Source organism: Callionymus lyra, chromosome 16 (assembly GCF_982586985.1).
Source record: "Callionymus lyra chromosome 16, fCalLyr1.hap1.1, whole genome shotgun sequence".
NCBI classification, from domain to species: domain Eukaryota; kingdom Metazoa; phylum Chordata; class Actinopteri; order Syngnathiformes; family Callionymidae; genus Callionymus; species Callionymus lyra.
The window spans coordinates 3,725,681-3,741,784 of NC_141833.1; the positions used below are offsets into that span (position 1 = coordinate 3,725,681).

General features: G+C 38.4%; 1 protein-coding gene across 3 annotated transcripts; it reads left to right on the forward strand.

Annotated features, from left to right (window-relative positions):
- The first annotated feature begins 4,027 nt into the window (after positions 1–4,027).
- Positions 4,028–15,445, forward strand: LOC148063254 (1-phosphatidylinositol 4,5-bisphosphate phosphodiesterase delta-1-like). Of its 3 annotated transcripts, none has more exons than XM_087810577.1 (15): positions 4,028–4,109; positions 7,287–7,445; positions 7,974–8,202; positions 8,720–8,849; positions 8,920–9,148; positions 9,473–9,674; positions 10,654–10,798; positions 10,859–11,011; positions 11,074–11,235; positions 11,317–11,476; positions 12,271–12,387; positions 13,164–13,342; positions 13,416–13,548; positions 14,587–14,736; positions 14,800–15,445. In XM_087810577.1, exons 1-15 carry the CDS (start codon positions 4,097–4,099, stop codon positions 14,889–14,891), a joined length of 2,253 nt encoding a protein of 750 aa, XP_087666703.1. In that variant the 5' UTR covers positions 4,028–4,096; the 3' UTR covers positions 14,892–15,445. The 3 variants fall into 3 exon arrangements, with proteins under 3 accessions (XP_087666703.1, XP_087666702.1, XP_087666704.1); XM_087810576.1 differs by having other exon boundaries at positions 4,092–4,212; XM_087810578.1 differs by lacking the exon at positions 4,028–4,109 and adding an exon at positions 6,655–6,977.
- Positions 15,446–16,104: the final 659 nt, after the last annotated feature.

Sequence of the window (16,104 nt, forward strand, 5' to 3'; positions counted from 1 at the left end):
CAAGTCAAGAAGAAATTTTGCTTGAACCATTGACAAAAAGGCAGAGTTTTTGAGAGACATCTTGCGAGGTAAAGGATGAGGAATTTGATGTTGCATACAATCTTGTTTTGAGCAGTTGTTGACAAACAAATATGCAGGTGATTGTAGAGGACTGCTGGAATGGTGTAAAGGGAAGTCTTATAGTGTTTCCTGCTTTTGAGACGTTAAAAAAAAGGTCTCACTCGTGTACAGTGTGATTAAAGAGCTTATCTGCATAGTTTTAAAAATGCAACCAGACCGCTTTTTAATAAAGGTTTCCTGGTTTTAGTATTGAAGCTTACATACACCAGCAGAGAGTATATACTGAAATGATGACATCTCTTGCTCTTAAGATTGATATCAGGTGAAGCCTGAAATGGTCACAAGCTTCTAAACAGTATGTGTTTTTCAAAAAATGATAGTTAGGGACACTTATTGTGTGACAAAACCAATATGATGGACACAGGCAGGCAAAAGGAGTACTTGGTTGTGTTGAAAGGAAGTGGAATTTTCACCCAAAAATGTATACACAAAAAAAGAGTAGATGGTAGATGATACATCCCCGAACACAATGGTGTGTTTCTGTATTCCAAATAAAGTAGCTTCTTACTTCAAAATAAGTGGGTCAGGAAGTATTTGTGTGTGTTATAAGATGGACAGCACTAAAGACTTCATATGTTGTCGCTGGTAAGAAAAGATAGTTGGATCTGTCGCAACATGTTAAACAGATTTTGAGGACATGTCGAAACAGAGACTAGAAAGACTAGAAACTCATTCTACTGAGAATGAGAGTGCTGAGACACACAATGCGTCTTAAAGTCACACACATAAACATGTTTTTAAAATACACATTGTTTAAAAAGGAATGGGTGACAATATACTATATATATGTGTGCTTTTGTATCAATGTTAGTATAAAAGTATCAGGTAAAGATACAATATGTTTAACTATGTATGCCCCTTTAAGTGATCCTTTCAACAATATTGAACCGGTAATATACATCCCAATCCCCAAGAGAGATGTTGATTATAGAGGCTGTGTTGTTATTATAATATTGATTCCATTTTATTGGTGCAGGCAGACTTCCATGAGTTTGATAGTGGTGACCTCAGCATTTGTTTTCATCTAGTCATGCTGTGTCAACTTTCCGTGACTGAAAATAGAAAGCTAGCACTGTGGTCCTCACATTGCTATACTCATTTTTTGAAGAGGTTTAATTTCAATAAAATAGTTTCTCTGACATAAAGATCAACCAGTCTATACAATATACATGCACATGTCTGGATATCTTCTTACTTCCAATGCCATGTTTAAACAATAGATTTTTGTCTACCTTGGTATTAACTGATGGTGCACAGAATAACAAGTGCTTATTTTATTTAATAGTATATTAGCAGTGCATCAGTCTCAGCATTGGTCTAGTGCCTTGAAAGTTTACCCAATGTTGTTTGCCTTCCCAGGCCACCTGATAATCCTCCAGCATTCCCTGTGTATTCTCCCAGGTCTCCTACTAATAGGATATTCCCTGAACACCCCACCAGATTCCCAAGACACCTTAAATTGGTGCCCCTAAACATGGAGGAGAAGCAGCTCTACTATGAGCCTCTCCCTCTTTTTTTCACCCTGTATCTAAGGAAAATACCCTGTATCATTTTTTGGTCATTAACCACCGTTTATAAGGGTAGGATTTTGTGCATTTTGCCTAAGCTCTATTCCTACAATTAAAGATTGGTGCCACGCCTGCCAGTCTATCTGCCGCTCCACTCTTCCCTTATTTGTGAACAAGACCCTGAGATACTTGAACTTCTCCACTTGGGGGAGCATTTCGTTCTCAACCCGGAGATAGCTCCCTACCTTAGAGAACCATCGACTCGACTTGAAAGTGATCATTTTCATCCCTGTCGCTTCCCACTCGGTCACATAGCACTCCAGCAGGAGCTGAAGGTCATGGTCTGATAAAGTTAGCGGAACCATGTTTTCTGCAAACAGCACTGACCCAATCCTAACACCACCAAACTGGCTGTGTATAAACATTTGGTGCATAATATTTATAACCAGATTCGTGTAGCACTGCAGGAGTCCAACCCTCACTAGAAATGAGTCTGACTTACTATGCGGTTTAAGTATACAGACAACAGGCCACCCTTATCAGGATATCTGATACCACATATCCCTGGAGAACCCCTCCCATGACTACCTAAGGGACACGTTTAATGCTTCCTCCAAATCCACAAAAAAACAGATAGACAGGTTGACCAAACTCCAATGCACCATTGAAGATGCTGCCGAGGTTACAGAGCTGATCTATAGTTCCACGATTCCGGCGTAAGCCTCATTGAAACCCCTTTTTTTTAAAAGGGGGAATCACAACCCCAGTAGAGATGTCCACCATGTCCATGCAACGTTGTGTCAGCCATGACAACATCCAAGGCCTTGAGAAACTCTGGGTGGTTCTCACACCTCCAATCAGCCACCTCAAAAACTGAGGCAGGGAAGATAGCCCATTTGCACTCAATGACCCCCGCCTCCCCCAGGACATTGTCACAGGTCCCTCAGAGGTGGGAGTTGAAGCACCTTCTGACAGAAGCCCCTGCCAGACATTCCCACCATACCCACGCTGGGTCTGCCAAGTCCGACGACATCCTCCCCCACCGTCGGAGCAAACAAACCACAAGGTGGGGATCAGTTGACAGCCTTTGCCCCTTCTCTTCGCCCAAGTGTCCAAGACATATGGCAGCAAGTCCGGCAACACAACAACAAAGTCACTGAATTGCTATCTTCTCTTTTTTATTTTCTCTTTTTTCTGCCTAATTTGTGTCTATTTCTCTTGATGCTGTGTTTAGTTTAAATATTTTGTTTTTACAGATGCTTCTTTTGGTCGACTGCATTTCCTGTTACATGTCTTTGTATGTATTTAAAAAATATATATATATATTGAGTTAACTTGACAATCATCACATTGTATTGCAAATGTTTAAACAAAATGTACATTTATAATATACACTTAATAATATTTGGAGTGTGCCCTGATACAGACTGGCGTCCTCCAGGGTGTTCCCCACGTCGAAGAAGCTGCTACATTTTTTTGTTTTTCCATCATCCTGAGGCATATTTATTTCCATTTTGTTTACTCAATAATGTGCCCCAGGGGAAATAGTGTTGCTGGCCCTTGCTCTACACAAATGAATGCACCTCAGAGAAGTTTCAAGCTACAGAAGATTCAAAATGAAGGAATATAAGATTCACACATCAAGTGGAAACTCATGACTCTTTGCTTAATAAACCGGTCATACAACGTTTTCATAATTTGGTCATTACAATACATTTTAAAGAGAAAATAACTTCCCTTTATGCCACTTTTAACATGTCTTTTAACCTTCCAACTGTCATATTCATTGATTTCTGCAAACACAACTGAACAGCAAATAGTATTCCGTTACCAATGTGAGTCAAGTGAATAAACAGCCACAATTTCCAGGCCTGACACTGTGCAGATAGTGAGAGAGTGATGGGGCCCGGAAGCTCACCCCTGGATGCTGCATTATAGCTCACTCAGCCTGCTGCTGACAGTGCGGCGTGAGTAAGCCTGGCTTGAAAGGGAAGTGCTGAGAGCCACAAGAGAGCTTGGCTGGATGTGTTGCTATTATCCCGGCAAGGCTTTGGCGGCAACAAGAAAACAAAGGTTTAATCGGTGTCGTTCAAAACACAGATTGGCTGGAGCCAAAAACTATGATCATATTCCAAGCAGAAGACACATGGCCTGCAAAATGGTAGTGAAAATACAACAAATTAAATTAGAATTTCAGATATAAAGACGTAATGGTGGCATTCATTTAAGGGGATGTTTTTTGGGGGGTATGATAAAGTAGAAACTTATTTAAAGATGCACTAAATTTGGTGGAAATCACGCGACAAATCGACTGTGTAGAAAGAAAGGTGTAACCTGAGTGACATCAGCGCTGCAGCAGCTTGTCAAACCGGTGTGTGTTAGCGTGTAATCTAGAGACACCCTCCACACACACACTCTCACACACACACACACGGAAACACACAGCGAGAGGAGGGTCACATCAGCACATGCCCGAGGGAAGTAAGTGCAACTTTCAATGAAACTCTTCTCTCAGTAGAGCGAGTGCAAACTCGAAAACAAACTTATATCAGGATGGGAACGAACGGAATCGATAAAAGACAAGGTAGGACGTGCACTCCTTATTTGTCACCACTTTTCCTGGTGATAACAGATACACTTGACAGTTCGGATGAAATCCAAATTTGACTTGATGATTTTTAGTTTCCAAAAAAAGAGAGGATTTTCAAGTGGAAAGCTGCTCTGAAAAGAGGCGCGGCTCTCGTGTCACCTTCCAGCAAACAGAAACAGACAAACTGCGCCCGATGTTGCCAACGATTGGCATCAAAAAATGTTTTAAATCTTAAAATAACTCTTGATATCTTCAAGAAACTTGTGATTGTGACGTATATTTGCATTTGAGGTGTAGGAGCGCTCATTTGTTTATTCTTGTTTTCTGACATTCAATACTAAAAGCTACCGATAGAGGTCACCCTTTGTACGCGCTTAATATATGTATTATTATAGTTTGTTATCTTTTCACGCGTATTTACTAACAACTTAAGGGAATCTATAGTGAAACCCAAATGTATCTGTGTGAATTTGAAGCCCAGAGGAGTCGATTTTTCTTTTAAAAAAGGAGCTTTAGTAAAGCACTAAATAAATCTGTATCACGATAAATAAATTAACCAGAGAAAAAAACGACTTTACTTATCAGTCCAAGTATGTATTCTATCTAAGATGAGTTTTTTTCTCAACTATTTCCTCATTGCGAGGGAGTCGATACAGAAAGCGAAATCTCAGGTGATGTGGGTAGCAGAAGTGAGTCAAAGAGAGTATCTCTGAAGCTGGATGATGTGGTGACTGATGGATGTGAAAAACCTGTTTCTAAATAGCCTTTCAATAACCAAACCAGCTTGAGGTGGAAGCAGCTGTCAGAGTATTGGGGGCTGGGCTGACAACACCCACCCGTATCACCGCAGCATTGATAGTTATGGAGGGGAACACAACCATTCCAGGTCAAATAGCAAACAAGATTGCATTTGTATTACCATCTATCGTTTTATAATTTATATTTCTTCAGAAGTTTTTATTTGTTTTTGGGGTTGATATTTAACATTACTATCTTGGAAGTTAAAAATAAAACATTTCCTGATTCTGAAGCAGGTATGTAAGGTATGAAGCCTCATGAAGTATGTTTCCCCCCCTAAGACTTAGATGCCATTTATCTGTTAAAATATACAATATTTCCTCAACTACAAGATGAGGAGTAGTAAAATTTGACATTTAAAAAAATACTTTTTTTTTTAAACAGAATGGACATTCAATTCTTGTCGGAACTCCAATTCATAAATGTTTTTAAATGAAGAGCTTTGACTTTTGGCTATCCTCAATAATGTAACATTAGTAAAAAAAAAAAAAGTACATGTTCCAAAATGTAGTTGCTGGGAGAAGCTTTAAGGAAACATATAAGACATGGCATTAGTTCACGTTACAATTTAATGTGTCACTGTATTTGCAGAGGTAATATATGCCTATTCAGTATTAAACAAAGAACTCCAGAGTGCCATAAAGTACAGGTGGTAATGTGTTCAAAATACACATGTATTGTAAAGTGAGCTGATTTATTCAAGTTGACTGTATTTCTATTTTATTCTCTCTACAGATGAACTATATGGCTGATATGGCTATAAATAGGTTGATAGATTTTGTTATCTATATCTCAGTAGTTTGTTGACCTGTTGAAGTACAGAGCAAGGCCTCAGATCATTCATTCTGTATTGTCATTTGCATTTAATTTGAATACATGTTACTTCACTTTGATTTTATATTAATTCAATTCAACTGAAGGGGAATCAGAACCGAATGCGGCCATTTAGGGAATTTATTCCATAACAATAAAATACTTCAGTATAATGTAACGTTTAATAAAGAATGTTTTAAGTAAATGTTTGAATGGACAGGTGGAAATGATTATAGTTTTATATACAATTATTTTAACGTTAAAGTATTTTGTTTTTAGAATATGAACAACATAGATAGTTAAGTAATGACAATTTAGACTGTTTTTTGAGTCTTTTGGCCATCAAATTAGTTTTATGATAAAACTAACTAACAGGAAGCTGCAATTAACACTCGCTTTCAAGCGTGACAAGCTTTTTTTTCTGGAAGAACATAAGAAGTGATTCTCTCACTGCATTTAAAAAAAGTTGCTATACTTACAGACTTTGCAAAACTATAAAATAGCATGAATGTGACATTAAATATGTTCAGCCCTGGTTGTTTTTAAATGCATGGCTGTGTAGCAACAATCACAATTTTGTTTGGATGCCATTTAGTATATAAAACAAATGAGAAAAAAAGGATAAATTAAATAAAGAATTACAAGTTAAAACGCTTTTTTTTCTTTTTCTTTTATTTTGTTAACCGGAACTAGACAGCACCTTAATTGATGGCACTTTTACTTTAGTCAAACGTTTTTTGAACGTGTGAGAGCTTGACAACTGAGGATACAATGTAGAATTTTAAGGACTCGTCTCAGCCAAACAGAGCAGGTCGAAAGCTCGCGGGTTTTATCTTGTTCTGTCAGGACAAAAACGAACGACTGCAATCATCTCAGTATGTTTCCTGAAGACGTTCATTCACACGTAAGCAGGAGCTGATATCAAACAAGGGCGTGCTTCGCTGACTTCCTGCTGTGCAGATGCGTTTTACGACAAAAGGGTCATAATGTCTCTGACGTGAACTTTGAGTGGAGCTGATCCACACTTACACACGGGGCACCTGAACGCAGCATGGCTTGCTTGCAGCCTAACAGGAACATGAGCACGTCTGATGAGAAGATTTACAAAACCAGACTAAAGTTTATAGAAACCAACGCTAAAATACTAGGTAGGCACATATTCCATTTATATATATTTTTAAATTGAAATTCAAGTGATAAGATTAAGTGTTCAATGATCGCCTGTTTTCCTAGTTGAATACTTTTTGTTAGTAGAGAAAAATGTAAGGGTTTGTTGTGAACCATTGCAAGTTTTATTTTTATTTATTTAAACGCTTTTAAACTTGTCAAAGAAAAGGCATATTTTCTCTCTCGGTAAAAAATGTTTTTCTGGAACAAAAGGTAGTTTATGTTCGACTCCATGAAAGGAGAAAGATGGTTCTGAATGCAAACTAGTATTTGTGACTGTGTGTTCCCAGGTATGGAAGGAGACCCAGACCTTCAGTTCCTCCTCCATGGCGGAGACCTCCTCAAGGTCCGCTCCACATCCTGGAAGAAAACCAGATTCTTCAGGCTCCAGGAGGACTGCAAGACTATGTGGCACGAATCCAAGAAGTTTTTCAAACCAAACCAAACGTGTGAGTCTTCCAGCACAAATGTTGTGAAGAACATCTTTGTCCATCATAAAATGATAGTTATTTGACAAACAGTGTCGTGGAATAACTTGATGAAGGGAAGTCTTGCTTCTAACAAAAGCAAAGCCACCCTGTATTATCTGTGTTGAACCATAAACATTGACCAACCCTTTTATAAGGCTATAAACTCCTCTGCTGAAATGGCTGCCATGTTATCAGATGTGACATTGTTGCCTTAGGGTTTTACTGGATGTGTTTCATAGTCAGGAGAAAACTGCTTTTTCTTGGATAATGTCCATAAACCTGCAAGTAATGACCGGTGTTGTGCTGCTGATGAACTGGCAATTCTTTCTGAAAATGACAAATTTAACTCTTGCGATCTAAACCACAATTTGGAACCTTCTGTTTACCAAGCGGGCAGGTCTCTACAGCTTCTTTCCGGGATACGGAAGGTTTTTTGTTTTTTTCTTCTGCAGAGCGTACCTAAGTGACTGAGTCAGTCGTGTAAAAAGCACATTCTTTCCACTTCAGTTTCCATCGAGGACGTCTCCGCGCTGCGACTGGGCCGCCAGTCCGAAGGCCTGAAGAAGTACACGGAGGAGCAGGTGGACGGCCGCTGCTTCTGCATCGTCTTCAAGGGCCGCCGCAAGAACCTGGATCTGATCGCCAGCTCGGAGGAGGAGGCCAAGCGCTGGGTCAGCAGTCTACAGAAAATCAAGAGCAACAGCAGCAACCTGGACCAACAGCAGAAGACTGAGCAGTATCCTTGACCAGAGTTAAACTGGAAAAAAAGATGTTTAAATTACAAAAACAAGAAGATTAATTTCAGTATCAATATCAGGGTTTTAGGAGTGCTGGAGCTTACCCTAGCTACTTCTGGCGAGAGCCTGTCAAAGAGGTCTATGGACAAAGTTTCCCGTATGATTTTTGGCTGTGGGAGGAAACCAGAACCAGGAGAACGTAAACCCATACAAGCATGTGGAAAGCAAGCCTGTTATTCTTAAACATTGCCAAGACAATCAATGTATTATCATTAAGATTAGTCCGTGTGTGTCCTTGAATTCAAAAGGTGCGAGATAATGGGGAGGCAGCCAAGCAGCCTGTAAGCAGGGGATGAGAAAAGGACTTTATTTTTGCACAAGTAACAAAATGCAAGTTGAGAAGTATCAGAAAATGGCAACTTATAACAATTTATTGGTTGTATTTAGGCACCTCATGTCTTTGTGTGAATTTCCAACATCACACCAAGTACTTTGTGTTCCTTAAGCGTTTCCCAGCTGGATCTTCAACGCTCTTAGAAAGGCAGACAAGAACAAGGATGACAAGCTGTCCCTGTCGGAGGTCGAGAACTTCATGCGTCTCATCAACATCAAGGTGGACGATGAATACGCTGAAGTCCTCTTTAAGGTGAGTCTGACTGTCAAGATATTGTTTGTTAAAAATGACGACCTCTGACCCTTGAACATCGTCCTCCAAGCAATGTGACAAGTCCAATTCCGGCTACTTGTCGGGAGTCGAGCTGGAGCATTTCTACGACCTCCTGACCCATCGCGACGAGATCGACGTCATTTTTGGAGAGTACGCCAAATCCGGCGGTTTCATGAGTTCCCAAAACCTTACGGAGTTTCTGACGGCGCAGCAAAGGGAGCAGGTCACTCCTGCCGACGTCAAGGAGATCATCAACCAGTTCGAGCCGGACGACAGAGGTCAGAATCTTGACTTGGACTTGGTCAAAGAACTCGCAACAGTTCTATTGGTGCAATTTTTTTTTTCCAGACCCGCATAAATCAGTAAAGTTTTCTTAAATCTGATTGAAATATCTTAAAACTGTTCCGGATTTTAGCTCTCGAATAGGAAGATGGTGCCGGGGCCACCAATGTGGGGCCCTTCTTGTTACAAGTGTAATCTAACACAATAATAAAGTGTTAGTGTTTGGAAAAAAGGAATAGATATTTGTATATATATGTATATTATAGTGTTGTTTTACTGACTATCTAAATCTAAAGGTGTAATCTTCTCTCCCCTTTCAGCCAAGAGTAAAAACCTGCTGTCCAAAGACGGCTTCCTCATGTACCTGCACCACCAGAACGCGCTGATCCTCAATCCGGAACACAGGGACGTGCACCAGGACATGAGTCGACCCCTCAACGACTACTTTATCTCCTCCTCGCACAACACCTACTTGTTGGAAGACCAGCTCAAAGGGCCCAGTAGCACGGAGGCCTACGTCAGGTAACCACTGACCATGACGTGTATAACATTTAGACTTACCCTCGGACTAGGTTGGCATTTATGAATATGGATTTTAGTATAGAGCTGATGAAGCTTCACGAAACGGTGTCAGTCATTTCCGAGTCCAGTAGGTGGTGCTCTTGGCTTAAAAATAATGGAAAGTTTTTATTAAAATAGTTGCTCAAAGATAAAGGTTATGCAAGATTGACCTGTGGTGGGCTCTAAAAATTGAGGATTGTTTCATGAAGCTTCATCAACACAAAACTAGTTTAATAAACGAATCAAGTTATTAGTTAGTTATTAAACTAGCTCCCCATGGTTAACGAACAAACAAAAAACACTAACAAAAAGGACGTTTTAATTTCAACGAACTAACACAGTAATCAAGTAAAATTGGCAAATAAATGTTGTTGTTTTTTAAGGGAGAGAAGGAAGACTCATTTTTTAGAAAATGTCATTAAGCTTGATAAAAAAAGATAATTTAGACATCAGTAGCTTGTTGTGTTAAAGGATGTATTGATTAATATAATGTGAGATTAAAAAAAAAAGGAACGACACAAACGTATGCACACAAAGAAATGGAAAAACAAAAAAAAAAGTCTTAAAATGCAATAAAAAGCAGACAATTAACAGTATGTGCTACAAAAACGAAATCAAACATTGCAAAAGAAAGTACACTTTCAATTAGGGATCACATACTGATCGTTTGCTCATTCTTATGTGGGATTGAAGCGTTTATTTACCGTTAAACCCATGTTTAATTCAGTAATACTATTAACAAAGTACACGTTTAATTACATCGTTATCCCGGCTGTTCAAAATGTTCCCAGAATAAAAAAACAAAACAAGAGTGTTGTTTGGACTTACAATTATAAAAATCATCTGACAACAATGAACAACATCTATTCAGTAAAACTAACGGCTCTCAAATTGGATTGTCAGCATGTCATGAGTTCAGCTTCCACGCTCACTTCCACAGGGCCTTGCTCAAGGGCTGTCGCTGCGTGGAGCTGGACTGTTGGGACGGATCCGACGACGAGCCGGAGATCTACCACGGCTACACACTCACGTCCAAGATCCTCTTCAAAGACGCCATCAAAGCCATCAAGGAGTACGCGTTCAAGGTGCTTCCATCACGTCACGCTCACGCCACTGTGTTCCCGTCACTGATCTTCTGCTCCTAGACGACTGACTATCCCGTCATCCTGTCGCTGGAGAACCACTGCAGCATCACGCAGCAGGAGCTCATGGCTCACCACATGAAGTCCATCCTGGGCAGTGCTCTCGTCACCACACCCCTCGGAGACACCATGCCCTCCAACTTTCCCTCACCTGAGGTCTGTTCGTCGTCATCTTGTCCCGATGAAAGGTTAACAAGTGTCTGCTTTGTTTTCTCCAGGAGCTGAGGGGAAAGTTCCTGATAAAGGCGAAGAGATTAAACAAACTTGAAGCCATGTTCGATGCAGCGGCGCCTGCTGATGATGTCACAGACGTCTCAGAGGAAGATGAATCAGACGACGATGAGGATGAGGATGAGGAGAACCAGGAGGAAAGACGCAAGGTGAGGATTATACTTCATGAAGCTTCATCAGTTACATCCTGAGCCACAGTTCCAACATCTTGTTTTAATGTGCCAACGCAGAAGAAAAAGAAGCTGAAACTAGCAAAGGTTCTGTCCGACATGGTCATCTACTGCAAGAGCGTCCATTTTTATGGCTTCGAGGACGCCAGGAAGTACCTGAGCTTCTATGAGATGTCCTCATTCAAGGAGGGGAAGGCCATGAAGCTGGCAGAGAAGTCCGGTGAGTCCCACATATGACGTAATCTCCCATTTACATGTATTACGTGACCCAGTTTGGAAGTAGCAGTTTTTTTTTTATTTTATTATTTAAAACAAGTTGCTTTAATCAAAGGATAACATTTCTATAGAGAAGTGACTTTAATAAAATTTAAATAAAGGTTTTAATTGAAAGAAGTAGCTGCAATCAAACAAGAAAGGTCCCTTGAATAAAAATGAAAAGTTATTTTAATCAAAAATATTTTAAATAAGAAAAGTTGCTCCTAACTAAAATAATCTTCTTGCTAATCAAACAATAGAAAATTCAATAAAAAAAATCCTTGGAAAATTGGATTTAATTAAAAAAATGTCTTCAATCAAAAAATGTTTAAATAAAATAAGTTGATTCAATGAAAACAAATGTTTTAATTTTAAAAAGTGCCTACGAAGGTCAATTAAACAAAAGGTTGCTTGAATAAAAATAAAAACATTTTCAATTAAAACGTTAGAGCAATAAGTTATGTTTTTTTCTTCAAGTGAAACGTTTTGAAGTCTTAGTTTTTTATTAAAAAAATGTTGTTGTTTTTATAATTGATCAAAACAACTTTTTTAAAATGAACCACAAGTAACAAATCTAACTTCAAAACCAGCTTCACAGTCAAATGAGGAACAGCGAGCCTTCGTTGTCCACAGTGAAGATTAAAGTTGTCTCAACACAAGACCAGTATTCATCTGAAATCATATTTTCTGAGCAAATATTCAATAAGCCTATTAACTATAACCAGCATCCTGTGATGTCTCCTCTTCTAATCTTGCCAGCCAACGACTACATCCGCCACAACGTGGACAAGCTGAGCCGCATCTACCCGGCCGGCTCCAGGACCGACTCCTCCAACTACAACCCGGTGCCTCTGTGGAACAGCGGGTGTCAGATAGGTGTGTAATGGTGGCGGCAACGGGTGATATAATCCTCCTGCGACAGTAGAATTAAACTATTGTTGAAGCAGGATGATCTTTGTGCCGACTTGAACATAAGTGTTGTAAATTTCACAATCTCTGCTTTATTATTAGCTGTGTAAGATAATATCCGTACACTTAAATATCTCAATTTACCAACAGCACTTTTAATTATTTGTATTTTATTAATTTTTCAAATCATCAGTTTTTTTCAATCATAGTACTTAAATGGTTTATATTTCAATTAATTGTGTATAAAATAAAATACTATTTTTCTTTTAAAATCAACATAGTAAATATTCATTGACCCATCGCTAGCAGAAGGGATTAAGTCCTCCGCTGCGAAAAGAACCAAAAAAATCCTGTGAGATCCCGACGCTAACTGAGGACGAGAGGATACAGTCGACTACAGCAGCGTTTAAAGCCGAAATTTGAACATATTTTGGTTTCAAAATAAATGAAAGTAGTTACGACTTCGTCAAGAGTCATGTGGTCTGTAAATTCTGCAACACCAGAGTCAAGTACTTTTGACTACTGCAAATGTATCCTTGTTCCTACAGTATCACAATATATCGTATCGTTGACCCAGTATCATGATGCGTATCGAATCGCCAGATTATTACCAATACACAACTCTAATCATAAAATCATGAAAATTTGACAATAATCAATATAAGATTATCTCTTTAATAAATGTACAATTAATGTATTAAATATACATATATATCTTCACATGAAATCTCTTTCTTCCTCAGTGGCCCTGAACTTCCAGACGACATGTGCAGACATGGACGTAAACCAGGGTAAATTCATGGTGAACGGGAAGAGCGGCTACATCCTGAAACCGGCCTTCATGAGGGATCAAAACAGCGAGTTCGATCCCATCACTCTGACCAGAGGAGAATGGCTGAAGCCCAAGTCACTCCACATCATGGTGCGTCTCCTCTTCCTCACCTGCCTACACCCGTGTCTGCTGCCTGCTGCTGTAGCTGTCGTGTCTCCATCAGATCATTTCAGCTCAGCAGCTTCCCAAGGTCAACATGAAGAAGTCGTCCATCCTGGACCCGCAGGTGAAGGTGGAGATCTACGGCGTTCCAGCGGACGTGTCGGAGAACGAGACCAACAGTGTTGACAACAACGGTACCGACCCGATCACTTCACCTCCTTATGTGTACTAGAGACGATATATGGCCTCATATTACCTTCAATCACACTGGCTCATAAGTTTATGCTGATCCTATATCCTATCAGTTTATATTTTCATAATTTGCTAATAAAACTTTCAGGACTTAATTTTCATGATTTTAACTTCCTTCCATTTGTATGTTTTCAGTCGATTATTGTATAACTTTAATCTCATAAAAAGTGTATTCAACTTTAATCTCATAGTAAAGTATTTTCTGGAAACTTAAATTTCACGATAGAGAACTTTTGAAGGATTTTAATTCAAATAATTAGACTTTTTTTTTTTATTCGCATTGAAAAGTGCAAAGTGTATGTTTATTTTTATTTGTGTTACTATGTTTTTAAGCATTATTTTTTTAAATAACAATTCAATAATTTCAGAATTGAGAGGTACGATTTGTTTCATTAAATAATTTAATTAATTTTTTGTCATTGAAAGGTTCCATTTCTTATCATTTATTTTTAATTTTCTAAATTCAGTATTTTTTTTATAATTTGTTTTTATTTAAATTCTGCATACAAGTGTTGGTATTATAGTGTCACTAGACAAAACTAAATTTAAAAGGATATTACTTTAAAAATAGTAATGAGGTTTTTTAAGTATTGTAATTCGAATATATAACTGTGTAAAGAAAAATGTATTAAAAAAAGGTGATTTTTGTACTTAACTATTAAAATTAAAATAAATTAAACCATCTAATTTACTAATGCATGAATTACCTTTTACTTAATTACTGTACTTACTTTTACTTTAATTTCACTTTACAAATAACTATTACTTACTACTTACTTTCTATATAGAAATTGTTGAACTCAGTTATTAAAATAATTATTGAATGCTTTTAAAAGAATAAATCAATTTAAAAAAGCTGTTTAATCTTACCATTAAATAATCAGAATATTCTTCCATAAATTAGTTTTCTGTGTCGATTCTATCAAATGTGTTGGTCAAGTATTTGACTTGTATGTCAAAAAATGACAACTGATTAACAGGTTTCAACCCGGAGTGGAACAAGCAGTTCCAGTTTGACGTCTACGTTCCAGAGCTGGCCTTCGTCCGCTTCCTGGTGGAGGACCACGACTCCACGTCGTCAAACGAGTTCGTGGCCCAGTACACGCTTCCCTTCAACAGCCTGCAGATGGGTGAGTGAGGAGCAGACGAACCGTCGACTCAGCAGGTTCTCTCATCGGATCTCTCTCCGACAGGATACCGACATGTTCCTCTGCTCAACAAGAATGGTGACGTCCTTCCATCATCCCGACTCTTCGTACACGTCATGGTCCTGGATGCTGAGTAGAAGGCACACACCAGCGCCCTCTGTTGGACACCGGAGATCATGTCAGATTTTTCTTTTTAATGTTTTAGTAAAACCACTGGGAGCAGATGAATTCTCTTCTTGTAGAGTGACTTTGCCACTTTAGATAATTCAAAGATTTATATTAAGATTATAGTTGTGTTTTGTATACACATGTGTGAGGTACACACTACACGACACTACAGATGCAACACTGGCTCACTCTTGCTGCTCCTCATTTAATGTATTTTAAAAACTTTTATCCAAGCTTTAACGAAATCTGGATCAATGCATGTCACGGATGACCTTTTTTTATTTTTTATTTGAATGAGATTTTCTCTCAGAAGTCTGTCTTTCATTTCAACGTCTAAAGTGTAAGGAAGACTTGTGGTCCTGACAGATGGGTCGAGGTTGGATGAAAACTGGCAGACGGAGCGACTCAATATGACAAGCAAACAAGGTTCACAAGATGTTTTTGTGCAACAGATCCATCAGTCCCCATCACTGCCTGTTCAGCTCTTTACTCACAATGACCACAAATAAACATCAAGACTGTCTGACTGTGTCGTGTTTTACTGTTCATGTAGTGCTAATGTTCGAAACAACTTTTTTCTTTATTCAATCTCATCCTATTTTATACATCAGTTTCAGTAAACGATTAAAAAACGTATTTGTATTAGTAATTTGTATCTTGTATACATCATTAGAAATGTACAATCCTAAAATGTTGACCTGTAACCACACGTTTTCAATACTTAAAACATTTTTATTTGTTCAGGCTTTTCCTTGATTTTCTGGAACTCCTGTGTTGTTCTCAGTATCATCTTGACCTTTAAAGTATATATTTTAGTTAGTATTGATTTGATTGTTTAAGCGCTTTGTGACCCTGGTCTGGCAAAGCGCTATATAAATACAAATTACTTACTTACTTACTAACCAAATGAGAAACTCATTTTTTAGCTAATCACACCAGCTATTTTGTTGGGAATTTAAAGGATTATTAGTGACCATTATTTAATGTGCTCATTATTCTTTCTACTTATAAAAAAAGCAAAAACTAAATAAAATGGCACGACCTGCTAAAAAATGCGCTGACTCAGCAGGTTAATCTAAAACAACATGGTCTCATGTAGAGTTTCTATTTAACACCATTTTTTTTTTAGTAAACTTAAATAGCGTCTCAACATGGCAAGAGTCACGTGCTTATTTGACTTTA